We start from the raw sequence: 25,701 nt of genomic DNA, 5'->3' as shown, positions 1-25,701 counted from the left end.
AAAACAAAAAAACGATTTTTTCCTCACTGGAGATTAATTGATTGAATGCAAGTGTAATGATCGTATTGCTTATTTAAATATTTGATACTATTATCATTTATTGAACTCTTCCGTAAAATTCTCTGTGTTTCAAGAAATATACATTAAAACATCTTTCATTATTTTTCGCAATTATTTTGTAGACTCTGTAGGAAAAAAGTACTATTGCAAGGAGTTTCTATTGTACTTTTTGGGCTTATTTCTGGAGTTGTAGATTGGGCTCTCTACAATACAAATATATATTACATGCTGTTATTTCGCTGTAATTAAGACAATTAATTGCTTCTACTACTACTTAATTTGTTTGGAACAAATTATATTAATTTTTGTTTTGACGTATCAATTTGTTTCCTTGACAGAATTTGGAATCAAACTCACATGTTTGAAGTTTCAATGTTACGTTTGAATACAATTACAAAATTTTAAAATCTCAATAAATTCGTATTATATTGCTAGAAATACACAGATTGCAGGTAAAAATAAAATACAAGAGAATGCTCATACACATAATTGAAATTCAACCATTTAAATAATATTTCTAATATAAAATACAAAAAATTCATTACAAAAAATATTATATATATATATATATATATATATAAAATACACACACACACACACTTGCAAGTGCAATATTTTAAAAAAAAAATTATGAAAAACACAAGGGCATTAGTGTTATCATAACCCAAATGAAAAATTCTCAATATGCCTCATATTTGGATAATAAAAAATATCAGAAAAGGGAGTAAAATACATAAAAAAAATAATAATAAAAGATGATCTTTTGGTGACTATACATAATGGGTTGGAAATTCTAGTGTAGTGAAATGTTAATGAAGGAATTATGACCCAGTCTGAAATCAACAGACAACTGTGGTTCTATGAGGTGGGAAGTGGGCATGACTGCAAAAAGGCAGTGGGAAAAGCACGTTCATCAGGCGACGTTTCATCCATTAAATGGATGGCTGACATCCATCGATTTCGGTCAGGAATGGGTCTCTTCTTCTCCCGTTCGCTAGGCCTCTGATTGTTTCCGCCTTCGAGAGCGTGGTGGTGGTGGTCGTCGTCGCTGAATTCCGATCTGCATCCCTCTGCTTGAAGCCATGGCGTCGCTCCCGCCCGCTCTCAAGAAGGATGACGATATCGACGACGATTGTGAGTTTCTTCGTTTTTATTGTGTTTTATTTCCTCTTTCTTTGCACTCTCAAACATCAAAAATGATCTAGATCTGACCAGAAATGAGGAAGATCTGGCGGGGGAATTGTAGGGTAGGGTAGGAAATGGAGAGCAATTGGTGGATGAAGGATCGTATCTCACTCCCGTGTTTGCATCTTCTGCAGCCGAATACTCGCCCTTCTACGGCATTGAGAAGAGCGCCGTTTTGCAGGAGGCGCGGTGCTTCAATGATCGAGAGCTGGATGCTCGCCGGTGTGCGCAGGTAACTGTGTCTCGTTTGCGGCCAGCTAGGTTCTATGCGTTTTTTCGTGTGTTCGTATCCATGCCAGTTTTGGTTTCGTTGAATGTGAGTTGTAATCAAACGAAGGCGCGCGCTCGTTTTTATCGTGCGTTGACGTTTTGCTGTGACGTCGCATGTTTACGAGAGTTTTGTGTGTGTGTGTGTGCTCGCTGTTGGTGTTCTGATCAGGTTATTACGAAGCTACTCTACCTCATCAATCAGGGCGAAACTTTCACAAAGGTTCGAACGATGCGAGACTGGAAATTTTAGGTCAATGGTCTTCTTGCGGTTGCATCGAATCAAACAGGGTAGCATTTGTCAAGCTTAATTAGGATTATTTGATTCAATACATCTTTGTGTCATCGCAGGATTGCTCCTAGGTTCAGTTCTAGGAAATTACAGCGATGCCATTTGCTGTTGAGTTGATGCATTTATTGAACATCACACTGAACATCGGATTTTTGTGATCAGAACGAGGCGACAGAGGTGTTTTTTGCAACCACTAAATTATTCCAGTCGAGGGACATTGGTTTACGGCGCATGGTCTACATCATGATTAAAGAGATTTCTCCTTCCAGTGATGAGGTAATCCGTGTTTCCATTTTTCCTATTTAGAATCTAATTATCATCTAACAACCGATTCAGGCCGTTCCGAACACTTCTAAAAAAGCAAAGACGCTTTTCAAACGTGAATTTCCCCTTTTACGATACGGGGGGCAAGGATCACTCTATACTCAATTTTAAGATGCGGTTATCTGTTTATTTTTTCTACGGGTGCTTTTCACATCTACTAGAAACTAAAGGCTTTGCTTACCTTCAATTCAATGTATTAGATTTTCATAAAACTTTGCATTAACTAGACTGGTAAAAAAATGATACTCTATTATGTTAAAATGACAATTTACTTTTTGTCGATGCAAATTCTTGTAAGCGGATAGGTGCTGTAGTTGTTGGACTCGAAGCCTGTCCTATCATGGATTGTGTGCAAGGGCTACATCACATTTTTCAATACGGTCTTGAAGCCCAATATGACGGCCCAAAATTGAGACTTAATTACAGAGACTCAGCTTCGAGTTGCTCTTGTTCTCTTGTTTTGTAGCACCGGATTCGAATTCATTGTTCTTAATGGTTTTGCGGTATGATCTATTCTGAAGCAATGCTTTCGATTTTCGGAAGCTTGACATAGAGATTAGATACGATATGTGAAGGTCTGAACATTTTTTCATGACCCAGAAGGTTGATCACAATATTAACCAACAGAAGTCTGATTCCAGGTTATCATTGTGACAAGCTCTTTGATGAAGGATATGAACAGCAAGACAGACCTTTATCGTGCAAATGCCATAAGGGTTCTGTGTCGAATCACAGACGGTGGATTGTTGGGCCAAATTGAGCGGTATCTTAAGCAGGCTGTAGTGGACAAGAATCCGGTTGTTTCGAGCGCCGCGCTTGTCAGTGGTATTCATCTTCTTCAGGTATTATTATTCTTTCAAGATCTTACTCTTCAGTTTGATATTCACTCCTTTTTACACGGTCACATCTGTATCCTGGCATGTACATTTCTTCTAGAGCTTACTTGGGTGATCAACGTCAAGCATTATGTTGCTTGCAAACTTTTCATCTATATTTTGGGATTAAGTGTTGTTAATCAAAATAGCCTACAAGTTAGCGAATGTTTTTCTGTTCTTTTAAACGTTATTTAAACAACAAATGATGAATTTTCTGATAACAGCTTCTCTTTTGCTCATTTTAAATCTGTAATTTTGTAGAGCAACCCCGAAATTGTGAAGCGCTGGAGCAATGAAGTTCAGGAAGCTGTCCAGTCTAAAGCACCTCTCGTTCAGTTCCACGGTTTGGCATTGCTTCATCAGGTTTCTTTTAACCACTCCGTCCTTTTTCTCTTGCTGAATCATCCTTGAAGGATTTACCCTGTGAATGATACATGAGAAGACTCTATGGCATGTTTATGAGGTCTGTAGTTCGAGAATGCATTTGGTGTAAGGTGAGAGCTTATGTGCTGGACAACATTTTGCATTTTCAGTTATAGACGATTGACTTCGTGGTTCGGTTTCAGTTATGCATCTATGCTGTATAGTTCTGCACTTGCGTAAGGACTACCCGCATGGGAATGGGCTCATGACGCTGTTAATTGTTTGCAGATTCGCCAAAATGATCGGTTAGCTCTAAGCAAGTTGGTGAGTGGTCTTACTAGGGGTACTGTACGGTCGCCTTTGGCTCAATGCCTACTCATCCGCTACACATCCCAGGTATGCCGATCTTATTCCTACGAGCTGGTCTCAAAGAATGCTTCTCTTGCACTGGCTGGGTTGGATGAAGTTGCCAAGTTACAACCTCTTTGATTCAGCATTTATTGAGTTACTCTTTCTGCACACCTTCCTCCGTCAATTTGAGAAAAAAACTGTTATTCCAACCATTTTCTACTTTTGTAAAATGCCAGGTGATTTCAGAGTCAGGTCCAAATTCTCAGACCGGAGATAGACCATTCTATGATTTTCTCGAGAGTTGCCTGAGGCACAAGACGGATATGGTTATATTTGAGGCTGCCCGTGCAATCACCGAATTGAGCGGTGTTACTGCCAGAGAGCTTACGCCAGCTATCACTGTTTTGCAATTATTTTTAAGCTCATCCAAGCCAGTTTTGCGTTTTGCGGCCGTGCGAACACTCAACAAGGTGCGTCTAATTTCACTATTTTAAAATAAAAAGTGTCGTTTTTGATGTGATAAATGTTTGTGTTTGCATATGCGTCGTCCTGAGAACCTTCCCGTGATGAATAGCTTCAGGTTTACATTTTGCATGCCGAAAGGTACTTGAGGAGGTGCCCCTTTGTATGGTGGTCCGAATTGCCCAGTTATTCTTTATGTGTTGACATTGAACTAGCACACAATTCATGGCGGGTTCTTCTGACGCTGCTGTTGATGTAGATCACTGAGGTTACAGTTCTGCACCTCTTAATCGTTACAACCATCCATCAATTTGTGTCCATTTCTTTCACTAATCATGTTCTTTTTTGGGGTTGTCTTTGTAGGTTGCACAGACCCATCCACTGGCAGTTGCCAACTGCAATGTTGACATGGAAAGTCTCATTTCTGACCAAAACCGCAGCATTGCTACTCTAGCCATCACTACTCTTTTGAAGACTGGCAATGAATCTAGCGTTGATCGGCTCATGAAGCAGATCACGAACTTCATGTCCGATATTGCTGATGAGTTCAAAATTGTGGTGGTGGAAGCCATCCGCTCTCTTTGTCTCAAGTTCCCTCAAAAGTATCGCGCATTGTGAGTTTCGCAAAAATATAAACCTATAAACCTATTGTGAATATATAAACCTATTGTGAATATATTGTAGAATGTTCTTTGTGATATTTCCTTCGGTTCCATATTCAGCTGTCAATTCGCTGTTTGTTTGATTAACAACTTGGGAAAGTTTACAGGGATTGATGTCTCCATGTATTCATGTGTTCTATTGATAGATTACAGGCACTCAATATTGACACCTATTTCTAGTTTGAGGCTACAAACAGAACCATTTCATAGGCTTAATCTTCATCGTCCTGATATCACGTGTAATCACCAATAATAGTTCTTGTGTGATGCAAGTATGATGACAGTGCCAGTTTTTATGCAGGATGAATTTTCTGAGCAATATCCTGAGAGAAGAAGGTGGTTTTGACTACAAAAAGTCAATCGTTGACTCTATTCTCATCCTCATCCGTGAGATTCCTGATGCTAAGGAAAGCGGACTGTCTCACCTTTGCGAGTTCATAGAAGATTGCGAATTCACCTACCTGTCTACGCAGGTTAGTAATCACTGCGTGTTGTGTTGTGCGGCAGTACACTTCCATGATATTTTACCTTGTACAACGGTGTTGTAGAGAACCCTCTGGTTTTTTCTTTTTATTAATAGAAATGACGACTTTGCCGGAACACTAAAACATCAGTCCAGCGTGAGAAAGTCATATTTTACTAACCCTTTTTGATTGCAGATATTGCATCTTCTAGGAAACGAGGGGCCTAAAACTGCCGACCCGAGCAAATATATCCGTTATGTATACAACCGTGTCATACTGGAGAATGCTACAGTGCGTGCCAGTGCTGTCAGTGCTCTAGCAAGATTTGGAGCTGTGGTTGAGGGTCTGAGGCCAAGAATTCTGATACTGTTGCGGAGATGTTTGTACGATAATGACGATGAGGTACTAAAATAACCTTTGCGAACTGGGTTGTCCAGTGCACGAGTGTTGTTCTCATAGAAATTATAACTGTGTCTCTTCCTTCAGAAGTGCTCACTTTAATTCCTCGGAAGAGATCGTACAGATTTTTGGTGTTCTTCTCGTAGGGTTACTCAATTTTGTTTTATTGTGACACATTTTTTGGATATGGAAATTATGTAAGTCAAGGGTCAATATGTCTAGTAATGTAGCGATTGGAATTCCTTCATTTATGCAGATGAAGGTTAGCATCCTTAGAAATGCAATGAGTTTTGTTGCAGGTGCGAGATAGAGCCACTCTCTATTTGAGCCTTCTCTCAGATGAACTGGAAGCAGCTCAAGATGAAGCCAAAGCGTTCTTATTTCAAGATTTGGACGTGCCCCTGGAAAACTTGGAAAAAAGCTTGCAGTCTTATGTAAGCACTTATATCACAATTAGCATCGGGTTTCATCATGGATCTTGTTGAGCCAAACTCGTTTACTTGAAGTCAGTTCATTTTTCTTGCTGGCATCTCTTAAGGTACTTTGATTATTTTCCTTTTCAACAGTTTACTATCACAGCCAAACGTAGGTGCACTTCCAACTTCTTTAGTGTCGTGGTTAACTTCGTACACTTTGTGTACTAACCTTTCGAATGTTTTTGCAGGAGCCAACCGACAGGGCATTTGACTTGGCAGCAGTTCCAAGAGATGTAAAGGCTCACCAGCAGGTGGAGAAGAAGGCTCCTACAGGCAAGGAAAAGAAGGCCGCCAAGGATGCAAGTCAAAAGGCAGCTGAGGGCAAGGCTTCAAATACCTTCGAAGCTTACGAGAAACTACTTAACTCCATTCCTCAGTTTGCAGGTTTCGGCAAACTTTTTAAGGTGCCACTCGAGTTTCTTCTTTTGGTTCCTAGTGATATGAGATGGAATCTTTGATGAATATGGTCAAGATGTACTTTTGGTCAATTTTTTTGTGCACTTTGTTATCACACACGCTGTATCCGAACATATTTACGGACTATCGGTGTTAATTCCTTGCCTACATTCAATTGTGTCGAGTGTTTATAGCACGCATGATTTGTACAAGCTGATATCTTTTGACTTAATGGTTTTAATCTGTTTGTTACTTCCGAACCCTGTGTAGTCGTCTACTCCTGTGGAGCTGACAGAAGCAGAAACAGAATACGCTGTGAATGTGGTCAAGCATGTGTACCCTGGTCACATCGTCTTCCAGTTCAACTGCACCAACACCATCGCAGAGCAGCTTCTGGAGAACGTGAGCCTGTGTTTGTTTACTTATGATTTCAAGCCGTTTCTTTGGATGTAGATTTGGTGTGTTTTCTGTGTGTCGAGTGGGATTCGTAACACTCATCTCCTCATTATTAGTGTGATAATTGTTTAGAAGGGTTTTGGAACTAATCGAGTGCACTTTGTCGTTGTTATAGCCAACCGAACGTGAATCGCAAGGGTAGTGTTAAACTTGCTATGTTTAGGGTGCACAGAACCATGTGTTATGAATTGAGGGTTTGACTGACTTGAACCTGATTCTGTGTTTTTTTGGGCATGCAGGTGAATATCGTCATGGATCTCGTAGAGGGGGAAGATTTTACGCAGGCAGCTTCGAAGCCTCTAGCATCTATGCCTTGTGGCGTTCCGGGCCAGGTTTTTGTTGCTTTTGAGAAACCAGAAGGCGCTTGCTCTCTTGGAAGGTTTTCCAATACTATGAGATTCTATGTCAAAGAGGTATGTAATATAGAATTGTCTTTGCGAATTGGCTTATTGGCAACTATTCAGACTGTGGTTGTTGGTTTCCATAATTCCGCTCTATTGATCGCACTTCAATCCACAATTCTTATGCTACGGTCATGTGCGTATCTCAGGTGGATCCCAGTACAGGTGATGCAGATGATACCGGGTACGAAGATGAGTACCAACTAGAAGATTTGGAGGTGGGATTTCTCCAGCACAGTAGATGTCTGTTATTTTGTCCTTCACGTGCATTGGACTTAGTTCTGGTATTTGGATCCTGAAGCGGAAGAATCAATTAGTGTTCTTTAGCTTTTTAATACAAAAAAGAAAAAGAAAAAAAGAAAAAGAAAAGACTAATGGGATTAGTTTCAAGTTCGTTCTAGTATTTCTTCCAACAACTACTGTTGGGTAATCGATTCCTCTAAATTGGCTCACAATTTCTTGCGTCTCTTATTCATGCACCAGATTACAGCACCTGACTACATCCTGAAGGAAGGAGTGTCAAACTTCAGAAATGCCTGGGAGTCTTTGGACTCGGAGTCGGAACGTGTTGATGAATACAGTCTTGGTGCGAGGGAGAATTTGCAAGATGCTGTACAAGCTGTGACTACGATTCTTGGGATGCAAATTTGTGAGGTAAAGTGTATTGGATTGAACTAAGTGCATCTCTATGCTTGTGTGTTTCGTTCTGAGCGATGTGTGTTTCATGTTGTACAAGCGGCACTTGCACTGAGTATTTACTTGTTTGGCTGCAGGCAACAGATGTCGTTCCCAATAATGCAAGGTCCCACACCTGTTTGTTGGCCGGCAGATTCTTGGGTGACACGCAAGTGCTGGTCCGTCTATCAGTTGGCATCGACTCTCAGAAGCAGGTTGCAATGAAACTCGCAGTCAGGGCGGAGGATATAGCTGTTAGTGACATTATTCATGATATCATCAACTCCTAGAATTTTGAGAAGTCTTTTTATCCCGCACTGCCTCCTGATACCATGCGAAGCTGACCAGTCTCCATTAGCGTATAACTATGACAAGACCATCATTTCTTCGTCCCTTTACACCACCTCGTTCACAGAAAGTACGGGTAGCAGCTTACTACGTGGTGAGGATCTTTCTAAATGAGGTCGAAGTCGTTATTAACCTAGAGATCGTCATTTAGAAGAGTTAGTTTGAGAATTAGAAACCTAGCTCCTTTTTCTTTTTATTAATTACAAAGCCTTGTAGTGGGATTTTAATATCGCCCATGAACTCTGCATCATTACCATCTTTCAATTTTTCAGCAGAGCTTCCTGTGGACAAGGACGATTCCATTGTACTGTTTCTTTTCAATTGTAATGCCATCCATAAGGAAACGTTTTGCCAGGCTTCCGTTAAAATTACTGGAACATACATATCTGACTACTCTTCAGCATTCATTTCTGCAATTTGAACTTCCAATATAAATTTAAGTTTCGCAGGATAACTGCTATCTCATGATACTACGCTACCTCCAGTTAGATTATAAAGCATCTCAGCTCCGCCTATGAAGGGGCCTGGAGATTCTGTTACCACTACATTTGCAACAACGTAAAGATTTCTGCTTTTCTCGTGCTTGCTATTCCTCCGAGTGGCTGTCTCGTGTCGCAGTAGCTTGTCAATCGTGGTGACGAGTTGTCTTGTGTCACAACACAGATTCCAACGCAGAGACGAAAGTTTTAAATGCACAAATGAATGCTCTGAAAGTTGGTCAATCTCACAGGGCATCAACAACATTCAAAATCCGAGTAAAGACGCAACACATGCTGGTCGAGTTTTAGGTGCTTAATGAATGCCAAGGTGGAGCGCAACCCCCACAATTGAATATAGGGAGCAGAATTATGAGCCAGCAGGCAGCAGACTTGCGCAGATTTATTCTCTCCCTAGCTTTGAATGGTGTCCAACTTGTCCCCTTCCTTTTGTAAGTAGTGTTTACGACCTCCGCTGTCACTGCACTTCTTTGCAGGATTCCTCATAACTGAAGGGGCCAAATTTGGTTTGGAGAGTTCTGCAGTATTAATAGCCCCAATTGATGTGCACGTCCGCCTTAGCAATTTATTTCTGAGTTGGCGGCCTCTTCAACTCATCCTTCTTGTTTGGGATCTCATTAACTGCAGTATGTCGTCCTACATGCTCGCGACTCTGTCATCGCCGAGGATTCTGAAAGCTAAGCCTATTGAATCATTTCTTTCACGAAGTGAAGACGCTGTGAGTAAAAGCATGCTTATCCTCATTCCATTTGAGGGCATTTCTAAATCCATTAACAAACCCTATTTACCATTTTAATACTGTCATTAAGGATCTGGCTCCCAAGTTTCTGGAGAATATACTTTATTTTTCTTCTGCTTTTTTTACACAAAGTTGGGTAAAGCTGATTTATCAAGCAAATGATTTGAAAGATACATCACTAACATTTGGTTCAAAGCAGATGATGAGTATAAATGACAACCCACACTACACTACACTACTCATTGATTCTACTCTTCATCAAAAACTGCACTCTCCAGCCAGACTTACAAACGATCTCTATGGAAACTATAGTCAAGTCAATCTCAAGCCCACTTTGGTTAATGAATTAAAATGTAGGAAAGTTTTTGATGAAGAGTAGAATCAATGATTCCTTGCTTGCCACTGAATGCCTACTTTTGTGCAGGTCATTGTTCTTTCACAAGATCTTTGATGACCAAGTTATTATCAAGCTCCCTCTACCCATTTATCACTATCTTTCGCTTCATATGAAATGGACTAATCCTTTGAGTTTTTCACTGTTGATATATATATATATATATATACACACAGACACAGACACACATAATTGCATTTGGGTCCATTTGGGTGCATTCTACTGTCCCATTTGAGAACTTGGAACTTCTTCCTCTATTTCTCCTCATTTATTTTGTTTGTTTTTTCTGCTTTTTCCATCGAACGGTGCCCATTGAGTGTTCTAACATTGTGCGTGGTCTCACCCACATGCTGAAAACAACATGTAGTTTGCTTCTTTGCAGTTTTTGGCAGGTATGTTATTAAATTATGTGAGTGTATATATGTATATATATATATATATATTTGATTTCATATTTGAAGAACAAAAGACCACAGAATAATGCAGCCCGTTTATGTGGCCCCAGAGTCTCTATTCAACAACTCATTGACTCTTTCTTTCTATTTGTACATACAGAGAGAAAATGAATGTTTTAGGGGATGGAGTTCATCTTTGACAACGCCTTCACAAAGCTCACAGAAACGTTATACTGCCAATGAAATACTCATCTTGAAGTCAAGACATTTTACACTTAAAGTTTGTTTCTTCATCTTCCTCATCTTACAAACATGTTTATTGATATTTTAGGAGATGGAAATGAAAAAAATACACTATCTTCCATTTTATATTCTATGTTTATAATTTTGTATATTCCACTTACATGTAATATTTTTTCCATTGTCAATGATTGATCCTTTATTTCCCTCCATGGAATAGAATAAAAAAATGACACTACTTTTGGTGGAAAAATAGAAACATTCAAAATTCTTTCTACATACACATCTATTATACACAAGACAAAGAAGTCTTCTAATTGGTCATGAAAGAAACATTTCTATTACATAACATAGCTTGGGTATATGACACAAAGAAACAAAGAAGTCTTCTGATTTGCCATGAAGAGGGGAACATGAATAAACAAGGAAATGGATGGATGGCAATGCCAAAATTGTGTTGCCCCTAGCCACAAGATTCCATGCGGAACGGCATTGGTTTCAGCTAGTAATTATACGTGTTAACATTCACATATACCATATATATGTTAACATTTACTTAGTTATTATTTGTTATCTATTAGTTAGTTTAAGTTAGCCATCCATTGAATCTGTCCCTCTAAGTCCAACGGATTTCCTGATAACTATCAGAATATCAGCATACCCCAAGGCCTGAACGCTGCTGACGCGGCAGCTTGCAAGTTGCCACGCGGGGGATGCACGTGGGCTGCTGACGAGGCGAAGACTACTTACTACCACAACCACTCAAGTCAACCATTTAGTAGGTTGCCAACCCACGAGCTTACAATCTGCCTTTGGATGGACAGTCTTCCGAATATGAACAGAGTTTTACAACCACACGTGGTCATCCTGGATGATCATTCATCCGACTTGGATCGTGCAAGCCCCTCTCGCTCTCTTTAGGCGAGTGCGAGGAAACAAGAAAAATAAAAAGAAAAAGAAAGTTCGGACTTTATCGCTTTGACAGATTGCAGTTTGTGCTGAAAAGTGAGGAAATATCATGATTTCGACAACACCGATTTCCAGCATGGCAAGAGAGTCGAGCAAGGTGGTACGACGAGAGGAAGAAACGGAGGAGGAGAAAAGAAGAAGAAGACAAAGGGAGGGAGAAATGGTATTGAAGGAGAGGAGAATCCTCGCTCCCTCCGAGCATGTCAGAATTCGGAATAAGCGACAAGCTTGCCGGATCCTGCCACCAACTCCATGCGTGGGAGCGCCGCGGATAGCACTCCTCCGAATCCTTCTCACCGCTACTACCACCTCGCCACCGTGGACAACCAGCGCGTCTTCAGGTCAGGTTCTCAAGTCGGGCTGCGGCAATTAAGAGTCCTGGGCTGGATGCGGAAGATGGGTGACGCCGCCAAGCTGCCAACCACGCAGAAAAAGAAACGGCACTCCTTGTCTGAAACTCAAAAATCGAAGCTCCGCGGATAGTAGCCTTGGGGCAGCTACTGTAAAACCGTCTGCATCGTCATACGTTTCGGGAGCGACGTAGCGGTGTTGCAGTGCGCGCGAGGGCGTACACTAGTTTGGATCTTTGTCACGAGCCTTTTGGGAGGGTACATGATAGCGGATGCCTTTAGCTGCCGTTCTGCAAGATGAGCGTTGGTCCTCAAGGACGGCGCAACTCTAGTGGTCTACGCTAGTTTCAACATCGGTCCTCGAGGGTGGTTGCTTGTCCTTGTGGCGATGAAATGGGAAACCCTGATCTATTTCACACAAGTTGAGACGTCACGGTGGAACCCTGCCAGTCCAGCAATCATTCGCACCGGTGGGTGGGTGTGTGTATGTGTATAAACATGTATATGAATAATCCCGGTATCGGACGATGCAGTGAAACTCCGATCCATCTCTCTCATGCAAGCTCCGTCTCCATGATGCGGTTACAGTGGGCTCTTCGGCGGCGGATGATTTGTTTAGAGAAGAAGCTCTCGGCCAGGGAATTCTTTGTCCTAAACCCAGCCCACCGCTGACATATATATATATATATATATTCATTCACATACACATACACAAGCTCTGCTCCTACAAAGTTTCATGGGATGTTCCACAACGTGAATATGAATTTTGGTATATTTTTGCTCTTTAAAATCCTTTAAGGGGATTCTGATGTAAGGTTTTTGTGTGATATTTCACCCATGATGATATCCTAAAGTATCCAGTGATATTTTGAAATGTCACTTGATACTTTAGAATCACCCACCTTGCAAGGTGGATGAATTTGAAATCCAAATATCAAAAGAGAGGCCAGTGAAATATCAAAAACTGCCTTGCTTGCCTTTATTGTCTTTCCTCTTTGACTTAATACCACACTGCTCTTTGACTTTTCCAAATCATCAAAATATCAAGGGATACTTCAAAAACTTGAAGATGGTAATAAAGTTTGAACAATAATATTTTGGGAGGTGATATTTGAGTGATCCAGGGTATTTGGTTTTCCAAAAATCTTTAGTTTGAATCCCCTTATTGAAGTTGTTTCTTGTTAAGTTGTTTGAACATTTCAATGTGATGAGCCAAAAATCCAACTTTAGCTTAAGATAACCTGACATTCAAATCATATATATTACAATTAATGATTTGTAATGTGTTGAAACAATAAGCATGGTTTATTTTTAATTGTTCCCTCCCCTCACATGGCTACAATACCATTTGTATAAGGAATGGCATTGACATCTCATGTGCTTTTAAAAAAAATACCATTGATTACAAATAACTCTTTTTCTCGACATCAAACAAAGTTTAAAACCACAACATGCAATCTTTTCAATTAATTTATTTTCATCTTGCATATTGAGGTCTTTGCTTTCAGCATCCTAAGGATCTGTTGGAATGTGTATTGAGATACGGGGACAAAAGTTGGACAAAGTGGAAGCAAACACCTCTATTCATCATCAAAACCATCAATATCTCATCATCCACCTTTACAACAATCACTCTCACTTTACTACATGTTTTGTTCCAACAAATTCTACTTTTATAAATTTTCAAGAAAGTAAAATTCATGGAAACCACACAACTTTATAAACCACAATTTGATCAACCCTTCCCAACATCTATCTCTTATTCCTTTTCGTTCTTCATGTGAGTTTTTGATATGCAAACACAAGAAATGTAGATTATAGATGCACTATAGATACTAAGAAAGAATCCCACTAGAAACCTACAACAATTAAAGGAATAAGAAACAATTAGTAACAAAAGTTCTATCTTTTCTTTTCTATTCTTTTCTTTAAATCCAATTTCTAATGTCAACATTTTTCTTCACACAGAAAGCATTTCCCTAATTTTCAAATGGTGACTCTGTTCATGTAGTAATTTTTAACTACTTTAAGTGATTGTTGCATATATGGATGGATATTTTTCTTTGTTTTCCTCATTGTTTTGAAATCATAAAGTTTACAGTTATAATTTTGATGTCAACTGATTGACCGTTTTTATATGGAATGCCAACCTGAAAAGGGAGATAACTACCATTTACATGAAGTGTCAGATGTCAACAAGAAAGATTTTGCCTGATTTTAAAAGTCATGAGAAGGACAGTAATAAAAGAAAGAAAAGATAAGAAAAGAAAAGAAATTTGCTGTTATAGTTTTTATCATGAACAATGACTTGTGCCCTCATTCATGTCTATCTCTTCTGCTAGTTTCTACTAGAAAAAAAAAATTAAAAAAACAACATCGCTGGATTTGATCACATTCAACATCACTCTTCACTCTTAGTTTACACGGGATTAGTACCTTTCGTTAATTTTGATATACTAAAAATAAAATATAGGTTGATTGTTGTGCAACAGATGGGTGGTTTTGAGAAAGTGGGATTTTCTTAAGCTATCAACACAGTGATGTGCCTAAGTTTGTACAAGGGAGGGCTTTATGAGGGATGGTGAAGAGGGCTCCCTGTCAGGAGCTGAGCTGCCAATTCTGAACTTGGAGCACCAACTGTAAATGAAATAAAAGGGGTTATTAACTATCAATACCCAATTCAATGTAACGAGCAAAACCTCTGCATGTCAAATGAAAGGAACAGATATATATATATATATATATATACATCAGAGGCTGCAATACAGTGTCAGGAATATAATTCTCATGATTCCAGCTTCCTCCACAGAATTCTGTCTTTGCTTGTTTATATATATGTAGTGTTGTTCTTTTGTGTTCTTAACTGTGGTGACTTTACTGAGCTTCCAGTTCCCTATCATATGACAATGGTGTCATGATCTTGGAAGAGATGAATGCCAGTGTTAGGAATGATGTACTTGTCTGGTGTAAAGAATAAGGCAGGGATGAATTGCAACCCCTAGGGCTCCATAGCACGTTCATATCTGCAGAGAATTGTCTCACACACACTGTGTTGATTACCTGTGCTCCCTGGATATTTATGTGAGTCAAAGGGAGAGTACAAGCAAATCAGAAAAGGGGGGTGGCAAGCAAAGCCCCAGTCAGAGCCACTAAGCCTGCTTTAAAGGCTTTCAGAGGTTAATGACATGTGTTGAATCAGGTGAGACCAAGTCTATTTATCACAAATCTTTTGCCAAGTACACAACCTCTTTAAGAAGAAGTGAGAGCGCATTTAAAGGGTTCTGCATCGGCGTATTTACCATATCTACTGTTACTTCTTGGGAGTTATAGTGGCTCATTGTAAGGAGAAAAAGATCCCATCTGAAGTCTATGTATCAAAATTTTGAATTCGCCCCAATAAATTTACACAAGCCCATCTATTCCCAGGGAAAAATTATGACGAAAAGAACAGAAAAGGATTACCACAAAAACTCCTGGGACAACCATATATGTAGTAAATGCTTGATTTACTTGTCACTTACAACCAGGAATACTTTTTTTTTATTTATTAAATACAAATTCAATAATTTTACAATCTTCAGAAGAAGAAACAGAATATTTGCCATCAGGTTTTAACAACTATGAAGTACACCCCCTCCCCCATTTTACTTCACACACCCTGATTTGTTTTGTTTGGGGTTTTTTCTTTTTATACCTGTACAGTGGAAATCTAATACCTTAGATCAAACTGTCCACACAACATGAATAGCCTTGAGTAGTAATTCCCTTGTGATCAGGCAGACAGTGTTTTCTTTGTTTGTTTTATTTCTAGTTTAGTTTAGTGTTTTTAATATACAACAACATGTAATTTTAATATACACCATTTTATGGACTAAGGTTTAGGAGGATCCAGTCATATCATTCCACTGTTGCAGAATCCTTGAGTTCCATCAAAGCATTCTGGTTTGTTGCATCTCTTAGTTATCTTCTCATGGGAACCATTGTACCAAACAACAGTGACCAAGATTAAAAAAAACAGCCAAATCCAAGTACCAACTTCCTTTGAAGAATGGTAATAGTCTTGGATGACTAGAAAAGTTGTAGGACACAAATTTCAAAGTTTGATGAGTGCAGCATAATGGAAACATATTTTGTGATCCCCTTTGCACCTTAGTTTGTAAACAATAAGGGGACTCAGACTTGGCACTTTTGCAAAACCAAGTAATTGGGATTCAACACATGATCTTTCCAGGATCACTCAAATTATTAAATCCAAAGTATCACTGTTTAAAGTTAACTTCCCCTGATATTACCCCTGATTCAAACTTTATTACCCCTTAGTTTGGAGATAAAAGAGGGAAGAGAATCAAATGCAGTTTTTGATATTTCACCCACCCCTCTTTTGATTTCAAAACCACCCATCTCGTCACGGGTGAAATATCACCCAAAAATGCCAAGTCTGAATCTCCATAATAAATATGCATTATGTGTCTTCATAAATTAAAAGTACTCTTGTATCACATGGGTGTTAAAATTTTGGTTTCTTATATTTCTTACCAAATTTTTATTTAAGGCAACAGATTTCCCACATAAATGATAAATGCACACAAACAAACAAATAGATCATCCTTCAGCATTTTCATAAGAAGACATCAATGGGAGTGATTTTTGGGGGATACAATGAGCTTGTTTAAACCTTTTGCCCCAGAACTCCTTCTAAGCCAGACCTTTTCTTACCTTTTCCATAGCAGAGATTCTTGCAGGAAGCTTTACACTATTGGTGCAGATTTGAGGCTCAGGCAGGGCTAAATGGTGGCTTAAACAATCTGCAGGAAATTTTGACAAGAAAAGTAAAACTTGGGAGCAGAATTATTAGTTTTACAAAATCACAAACTACAAAATTATGTATACATGCAGACAGATGCCAAAAAGATTGCCAGCAGATTTGGCATCACCTGCAATGACCCAATGTTCTTCAATACCAAGCATGTGGCATCACACACTCCAGGTGTGGCTGCCTGTTCCATTATACCCAATTTTCTACACACACACCCATCAATGGAGATAAAATTAGAATAACAAGGCAGAGTAGGAGGAGAGAGAGAGAGAGAGAGAGAGCAGGTTTTAGTGAAACAAAATGATGCGTGTTGCTTTGAAAACAAAGCCTTCACACTGTCTGCCTTCAAAAACTTGCACTCCCCAAGCCTTTGGCTAGCCACATCCTCTATCTCCTGAGCCCTGCAAGTGGGGTGTTGAAGGGGGGCCAACACCTTCAATTGTGTTGTTGTGTGTTGAAGTGTCATAATTCCATCCATATGTCATGGTGGGCAGCATTGGACAAAAAAACCCATCACACTGCTGGTGGTACTCATCCACTCACCCCCGTGTCTCACTCCAAAAGCAGCTCTTCTTTTTGAGGAGAGTGTGTGGCTCATCAGTTGCTGGAGAATCCACACTTTGCTGTGTTGGCAAAGGGCATTCATTTGTTCATACTTTCATGTGTTGTAATACCCATCAGCTGTACCTCTGCACAATGGTTTGGGAGGAATAAAGGCAAGATGATGGACGGTGAGCAATGGAGCACCTTCATTAGAAATTGAACCCCATTTCCTATGTTCTCTTTTATGTGTATATATATATATATATATATATATTTAAGAGAATGTTAAATAGACCCAAGTTTTTACTAAATCAACTTCCTCCTGATGAAGAATATGATAATCATGATGAATGTGGTTGATTTTTATTAGCTTTGGATCTAGTAGTGTAGAAATGAATAGATGGGTCAATTTAGTAAGAGCCTGGGTCTATTTAACATCCCTCCCCCCCTCTCTCTCTATATATATATTTATATATACATTCTTCACCCTGATTTCCAGGCCTTTTTAGTGACAGGTGAATGAAAATCAACAACTTGGTTGATGTGAAGTCAGATTTGATTTACGCTTCATGGAGGACATTAACTGAGTAAGTACAAGCATTACACCCTTGTACCACCCTTGTACAACTAGTGCCAAAAATTACCCCATTCACACACAGAAGTCATCAAAGAGTTAGGGGAAAGGAGTGTGTAATACGCAATTCTATTCCACGTAGGAGCCTAGCTGGCTGCTGCTGTATTCACACTAGGATTGGTGCTGTCCTACTAGCCATCCAAGTTTTCATTTCATGAGGATATCACTTTCTCGTTTTAGAAACAAGTTGCCACGACATTCTTTGAGGGCACCCATCTGGTGCATCCATATTGGCCCACTCTCCTTAAATGCAGCAGTTTTAGGTTCAATATTTAGCATTATAATTAAACCTATACCCTGGGAAAGGCTGCGCCTTTACACTTCTAATTTGTAAACGTTACAAACAAAGACAGAATTTCTTAGCTCGAAACATGGATTTTTCTATTTTTATTTCTAATTGTGAAATAGTCGAGGACAAGTTTTAAGAAAAATCGAAAACTTCATGTAAAATTCCATGACGAAGTAATTCCACATTGACAAAGAGACGAGGAATGAGGTGCAGGTGGCTGAAGTGGATAACAAGAGTGGAAATTCTACACAATTGTCAATTCCTTTATTCTTTGTTTTTCCAACAATAACTAAACCATAACACAAGATGCTTTTATGACTTGGTGCTGCCTACTCTACTCTACTCCTCCATGGCAGACCAGAAATTAGTGCTGTTTGTAGGTTAAGAGGGGCAAGTTGGGATAATAATAGAGGCCCTGCTGCTCCCCTGTTCCCATCATTTTCTCATGGAAGGGGGTCCTAAACATTCTCGCTCCCACTGAATGACAAAAGGATGGAAATGCTCATGCATGCATCCACGTGTTATAAGGACAAATGGTAGGGACATTGGATGGAAATACTCATGCTCGTGGTTTGCAATATCAAATGGCAGCTCGCACATTGAAGTCCCCCTTCTTCTGCTTATATATATATATATATATATATATATTTTTTTTCCCATATGTTTTTCCCGTTTTTCTTTTCTGCTTTTGTGTTTTTTCATGTTTTCATTTCAGACCATAGCTTTTTCTAGTTTCGTGGCTCGAAAGTCCTGCCAGTGCCACCTGTCTCCGTGCAGGTCATCAAGCGGATCTTTCTTTTGTTTGTCTTCCAAAGGAGGACCTCTTTATTGGTGGAGAAGGTGGTGATTTGGTTGTACTCTAAGCCCACAACACCTAATTTTGGTGCATGTCTTTCAATTCACTTCAAAGCACAAGGTCCCTGAACTGCAGTAAAATAGAGGCAGAATCCAACTAAATTACTGTCAAAGAATATAAATTGCCCTTCTTTTTTGTACCTTGTCCATTTGTGATGAAGGTTTTCTGGATCGACCAAAGCAGGTCCTAAAGGGGGGGGGGGGTCCTCGTGGGACGATCAAGCATCAATACAAGAGGAGGGTGAGAGACCCTATTTGATGATAGATGGGTCCCTCGATCTAGCAAAACTGGATAAGGCTGCGGAGTGCTGCTGGCCATCGGATGAAGCCTCACAGTCTAGTTAGGGGGGAATACAGTACTCTCATCCCCCTACAGTATGGTCATGGCATTTATGGTCTTGTTGAAACCGGTGTGCAGCTGAGGCTTCCTTTGTCGCGCCGTGTTAATTACAAGAAATATTTATACATGTCCATTAATGTAAAGGACTTGGCTGCACAATCATGCACTCCCGAGTTTGCAGATGTTGCCTCTTCGAGACCGCCTTGGGAAGTTGCAACAAGGAAAAGCAATGACGATCAGAGTGAAGACAGTTTGTGTAGCATTGTGTGCTACACATGGTCTGCAGGGATTTAAAAACTTGGCTTCAGAGATGCACGGGTAGAAAACCTTGACCTGGGACAAGACGAGTCTAACCGCCTCGCCCAATGGGTGGTGATGAGATCGGATTGGATTGCAGGAAGGTGCTCACCTGGACAATTCCAAAAGTTGGAAATCCAATCGCTCGAATGGCAGTACTTAGATTGGATTGCAAAGATCCAATCGGGTGCTACGCTCCGACTTGGATGCAACTTGTTCAAACACTCAGTGCAGTAGAGTTGATTAGTTTCTCATGAAACTCATCGTCCTGACTAGCAGTGACCTTCTGGGATTCAAATCGACATGAACTCCTGAACAGCGTAATGGGGTGGGCAATAAACTAAAATCCACTATGAGGTGAGCTGCGCTTGACAGCCTGACCAGGCATTACGCAGGCAAGGAGAACCAAGGCATCTGAACATGCTTAAGCACATGGGCAAGGAGTAAAGCACAAACGATAGGCAAGGGCTTGTGTGTGGTGATTCTCTAGTAGCATCAGTAATTTTTACTGTGAGTGATAAAAACATGGTACAGATTCCTGCCGCTGCTTTAACAGCGACAGCAATGTATCTTCTTTTTAAGCCTAACTACAACTTTACAATGTACACGAGGAGAGAGCACTTTTCTCTTGAACCCTTAATTATGTTCTCGAGCAGAGAAACAAACCAACTCCAGTTCCTTCTCCCTCCTGCTTCGATCACGAAGACTCTCCGAAGAGTTTCTTACAAGAAATCTGGACGATTCCAGTGGCAAGGGAACAGGAAACTTAAGAAGCTACTTGTTGTATAACTAACAGAAGCTAATGGAATGGACTAGGATCACGACATCTGAATTTTGAAAGTCTCCACTCGTTGCCTCTTGCCCGACGGCGGAGAGCTGAAGTCCAGCGGCACTTCGTTCTCGCATCGCGGGCACTTGGGGTCGCTCTTGTTCAGCATCACGTACATGAGACACCTCGTGCACGCTCCCATCACAAGGGCGCCAGTGACAGTGGTCTCAATTTTCCGACTCTCCGCTTCAGAAACCCTGGTAAAGATAAGAAAAGGCAACGTCAGGTTTGGAATTTGATGAATCCATTGGATTCCACTACAACTCTTATGAAAAACACGTCTGTGACCGAAAAGAGAATGACAAAAGAGAAACCGAATAGTGGCGATGGCTTACCCTGGAGCAGAGGGCCTCAACCTCTGGGAGTCGTCGTGATGTGATGCTCCCTGATGACCAGATCTTGAGGATGTGGAAGAGGAGCTGCTGGTGGACGGAGAGGAATGCGACCACGACTCGCCCCGAGCGGATGGGAGCGAAGAGAAGGACGATGAACCGGATTGTTTAGGGCCGAAACTGGTGGTCGGCATCTCTCGCTTCCCCAAAGCCTTCTCCGTTCTTTTCAAAGCTTTCTCTACCATCTCCATCGTGCAGACGCTCTGTTGCTGATTATGTTGCTGCAAGCGGGGGGAGTTTCCGCCAGCGGCCAAGTTCAAGTCCAGCTCTAGGTTAGATTCCTCCTCGTCTGAAAAACTGAGGAACGGTGGGGCTTGCGCCTTGGGGCTTCCGGTCCTGTTTAGACTCACAGTTCTGCGGTCGTCCAGCTGCAAATTCCATAGTTGCTTGCCAGTGGAGAAAGAAAGAAGCTGGTGTCCTGGGATGTTGGTATTTCGGGGGCTTGTGCCTCCCGAGGAACCAGAAGATGTCGAAGTCCTTAGGCTCTCCTCACGAAGTGTCTCCGACCTCTTGCTGCCGAGAAACTCGTGCGCAAGAGGTGATGCTGTAGGCACCGAGTCAACTGCTCGGGTCATCACGGCAACGACCCTTTGTTGCACCTTCCGTGGATCCTCGCTCGTCCTCACACCCGTGCTCTTGTTCACGAAGTAAAGCTCTCCTGTCTGTAGACACAGAGCAAAATAGCACCTGAAAGTCAGATTTACGTAGCACCAAAGCTACACAAATATAAACAAAGTACAATTCACAGAAGTACCCGCTACTGAAGTTAATCGGTCTTCGCTCGACACTCCCGGTCACAATCTCCTTGTCCACATATTTCTAAGCTACGAAGAAACAATGGAAAAATATATACATGCTTTAAAAAAAATAAAAATAAAGCATGGATATCGGTAATGAGAATGAAAACCATGACTTACCTTCAAATCAAGGCACTTCTCCCAGTCGGCGGGGAGGGGCTGATCGGGGTCTAGTTCCAGAAACTCAGCCGAGGAGTTGCAGTCCAATTCAGACCCCCTGACAGGCGACGAACCAGCAGCAGTGCCAAGCAAATCTAGCGTTACCTCCACCTGCTTCACCCCGCTAGAGGAGGAGCTTCCAAACTGGCCCATCATGAACTGCATCAATTTTTCTGTGTCCGCACCCCACGCACGCTTCTTGCTCATTTCCAACACCACCGGGCTACTGCCTAATTCCACACCCCTCCACGCAACCTCCATCGCCACAGCCATCTGCTACCCTCTCAACCCTGATTCTCACCCCTACACCAGATATCCCAACTGCTCCAACTGCTACTCCAGTTCTCAACTACAAGAATTTTAAACAACAACCACCACAATCACGACGACGACGACAACTACAGTCACTCCTGCTTCATTCTACAACTCTACACATTAACACCATTGCCGATGCTTCGGTCTGAGTTAAGATGATCGTGGCGGAGAGCAATCTAGACAAAGTGACTTGTTGCGATCCCCGTAGTCTTAAGTCGTGTGTTTCACGTTGCGAAAGACCAGGGAGAAGCTGTTGTAAATCGAAGTCTCCGTCGCAAGGACCCGGCTCCTGGCTTGTGCCGCCACAATCTCGACGTTCAGTAGATCCTGAACACAAGGGACTGGCTCTTTAAGCTTCCGTTCTTTCCAGAGACTAGGCAACGAACCTTCCACCCAGCTGTGCTTGAGGCCAAAACTTTTCACCCTGTTCCATCTGTTAGTGTTCCTGACTGCACAAAACCCGCGGTAACTGGGGATACTCGGAGACTGAGTGAAGTAGTTCCCGACAACCTCTACTTCGCGCGCTTTCAGCGTTGTCGAGGCATCCACGGTGGATTCATGCAGCAGATTCACTTGGATCAAAAATTTCCAACTGGAATCATCAGAGTGTGTCCACCCACGACTGGACACCGTCGGTAAAAAGCTGATATTGTACACTCAATATCAGGATCTAAAGAAGTATTAAATAAATAAAATAAATTTACTGCGGACTCGAGAAGAGCGCGACCGAAACACTGGATGTATTAAGTTACATGCAGTTCTCAGAGTTTGGTTACAGCACGACATGAATGAGCGAGGAGTAATTTAAAGAAGAATCTATGTGGCTAAAGAATCAATCTGCAAGGAAAGGTCCTTTTAGACCGTGCTTCACACTACACCGAGCTTTTTTTCACCCACATTTTTATCTGTCGTCGAGATTCACATGGTTCTTCTTCATCAAATTTGTACATTGAGATGAGCGCAACAACCCAGTCAATAGCTCTGTCATGTCATTACCAATCTCCCCAGACAAGTTCCTTCTGAACGAAGCTAACGCTGCGAATCGGTCAGCACTGCACTCGCCACATGGCATTACGAATGCTGGAGCACTAAACTCGATCACACTAATTCCTTTGTCTAAATCGGGGCTCCTCACATGCACCGCACCACCACGAACCAGACTCGGAACCACAGAACCATAAAATAAGCCATGTGCGAAACAATAGACCCTCATAGGGGCATGCTGCAACCATGTGTGGTAGGATACCTAACTCTTTGATATTAAATTCTGTATTTCATTATTGCTTCACTTCTGACTTGCCGAAGTTGCAAGACGCCAAGTCTGCATCGGGTTCTCATCAGATGCTCTGCTTTGGCTCCATCAAAGCAGTAGAATCTGATCAAGCAGGAGTAACTGGCAGTGTTAGGGGATGAGCTGGGTTTGCTGGGCGGAGAAGCCCTAATCCGCAACAGTCTTTGCTTGTTGCTGGGTTTCGCCTGGAACTGATCCACGCTTTGAGGGGCCTCGATCGGAGGAGCAAGGCGGGCCCCCGCCTCCAGGGGTGGCAGGGAGGATGTTTACGCACGAACTGGAGGCGTTGTCCCGTCCTGGATCATGATTGATGAAGATCTCAGTTGCGGTATTGCTATTCTCGTCCGTGGCAAAAGGAAAAATCCGCAAGATAAGCAGATTATATCCCACTTACTTGTATCGGGAATCGGGACACATGATGCCCTGAGTGCAGTTATGGACCTTTGTCAACGATCCAGTCACAGCGAAACTGCAAGGTTCCATCAATTATTTATAATAATTTGAATTATACTGACTGTTCACAGTAAACAGTAGAACCACCCGTTGCCGGCACTTGTCGTGATCTAATCAAGTTCTACAAAATCTCCTAACCAGCAGAAGGTTGAATCTGATGCAATCCAGTGATCAGGTTGTTGGACACAAGAGTGGCTTGACCAGAAGTTTTACTAACTCGTGAAGAGGAGTTCTGTTACCATCCTGTGGCAAAGTTTGTTCAAATCCTATACAAATAGTCGAGACCTGGCCGCACTGTGCCAACGCAGATAACTTTGTCGCACCACTGGAGCATTCAGGTTCATAGTAGTGGCAACGAGGACGGAAACTTTTTATCAATACATAGACGCTAGAAGTGGGTGCTCCAACGATCCTATGCACGCGTGCTGTTGACTACCTGCGGGACCATTAAAAAGTAAAGTGACAGAGGATAAAGATCAATTTTAAGTGGAGGCAAACCGTGAATCAGTAGCAAAAGTCAAAACTTTCTCTTTCCGCATCCTGCAGCGGTAGCAGGATTCTGGTTTGAACTTACCATGAGGATCGGCAAACAGAGGCAGCACATTGTATCGTTCTGCAAAGCGTAAGCTAGGATATGAATTAGACTTCGCACCCACGTTACAATTCGCCTTCAGTGTTCGACCGAAATTTAGACGACTGGCTGCTGCAACTTCTCATTGTCTCTTAAGGGTGGCAACGGAATCAGAACATGAAGTGACATTTTTTTACTGAGGGCTGGCAAGTCGCAAGATATACTTTGATTGCCGTCGCGTTACTTTTCGCTGCCGTCCCATTCAGGAAAGTTACGTGCCGTGGATTGGAACGAACCCGGCCATGGTCATCGCCAGGAGCAGCGTGCCAGCCATATGCGTATTTATCTAGGAAGACCAGGCCTTTCCCAGCTACGAAACATCAGGGGAATATTAGCCTCCCCAACATGAAACATGACTTTTCTTGGAAAGTCGAAATGCGAGGAGCACTCCACCGCAAATAGCCAGTCCACCTCCATTCCTCTCATCGTGCGCCTCCGCCATCAAGTCCAACACACCAAATCTGGCAACCAATTAACCTAGCCTAGTTTACACGGATGGTTCAAGATGTTGGAGATAGTAGAAACGACGTAGTTCTCATACGAACCAACTAACGGAATGTTCTCCGCTTTAATCGATTCCTCCATTGAGGTGTAAATGTATCCGCATCTCAGTTCACTTGGGTCTTGACGAACAGATGATATTAGCAAGTACCGTGATCACTTAATTGCACTAGAAGATCCTGTTCACGATTTAGTGATGAGGTGATCACCACCAGGATTTCGTCAACGGGCAACCTTTGCTGGCTCCCTCGCGGGTTCGCATCAACATTTAATGCTTGCTCACTAATCACGTTATTCTAAAATTTCAGTAGCTTTGAAACATTTAACCTAGCTGGCAGGGTGCTGTGGGTTTCACCGTGGTTGTACTTACTATTTTACTCGAAATTTGTTGAAGACATCATTCAGTGTATATTCTCTCGCTCTCAATCACAAAATGAGAGGCTTGAGGCAAAGTAACATCTAAAAAATGTTTTAGGTCTTCAGAGTGAGAAAAAAATTGCGGTTAGGAGGATTCTAAGG

At 41.5% G+C, this 25,701-nt stretch overlaps 2 protein-coding genes across 2 annotated transcripts; one reads left to right on the top strand and one right to left on the bottom strand.

The window, feature by feature from the left end:
- The first annotated feature begins 1,080 nt into the window (after positions 1 to 1,080).
- LOC112278407 (coatomer subunit gamma-2) lies at positions 1,081 to 8,824 on the top strand. Its single transcript, XM_024511864.3, has 18 exons — positions 1,081 to 1,194; positions 1,380 to 1,477; positions 1,685 to 1,735; positions 1,967 to 2,080; positions 2,770 to 2,970; positions 3,265 to 3,366; positions 3,655 to 3,762; positions 3,954 to 4,187; positions 4,543 to 4,793; positions 5,143 to 5,314; positions 5,501 to 5,707; positions 6,004 to 6,138; positions 6,369 to 6,584; positions 6,847 to 6,978; positions 7,272 to 7,445; positions 7,583 to 7,651; positions 7,917 to 8,087; positions 8,207 to 8,824. The coding sequence occupies exons 1-18, from the start codon at positions 1,143 to 1,145 to the stop codon at positions 8,396 to 8,398; spliced, it is 2,679 nt and encodes an 892-aa protein (XP_024367632.1). The 5' UTR covers positions 1,081 to 1,142; the 3' UTR covers positions 8,399 to 8,824.
- An 11,459-nt stretch (positions 8,825 to 20,283) lies between these two features.
- On the bottom strand, positions 20,284 to 22,615 carry LOC112278511 (uncharacterized). The gene is made up of 3 exons (XM_024512105.3): positions 21,953 to 22,615; positions 20,979 to 21,697; positions 20,284 to 20,840 (listed from the first exon to the last, which is right to left on the bottom strand). Exons 1-3 carry the CDS (start codon positions 22,262 to 22,264, stop codon positions 20,633 to 20,635), a joined length of 1,239 nt encoding a protein of 412 aa, XP_024367873.1. The 5' UTR covers positions 22,265 to 22,615; the 3' UTR covers positions 20,284 to 20,632.
- Positions 22,616 to 25,701: the final 3,086 nt, after the last annotated feature.

The sequence above is a fragment of the Physcomitrium patens genome, chromosome 25 (assembly GCF_059467195.1).
Source record: "Physcomitrium patens ecotype Gransden chromosome 25, ASM5946719v1, whole genome shotgun sequence".
Taxonomy (NCBI): domain Eukaryota; kingdom Viridiplantae; phylum Streptophyta; class Bryopsida; order Funariales; family Funariaceae; genus Physcomitrium; species Physcomitrium patens.
The sequence above is the reverse complement of the archived record's forward strand: the minus strand, read 5'-3'. Positions and strand labels throughout refer to the sequence as shown.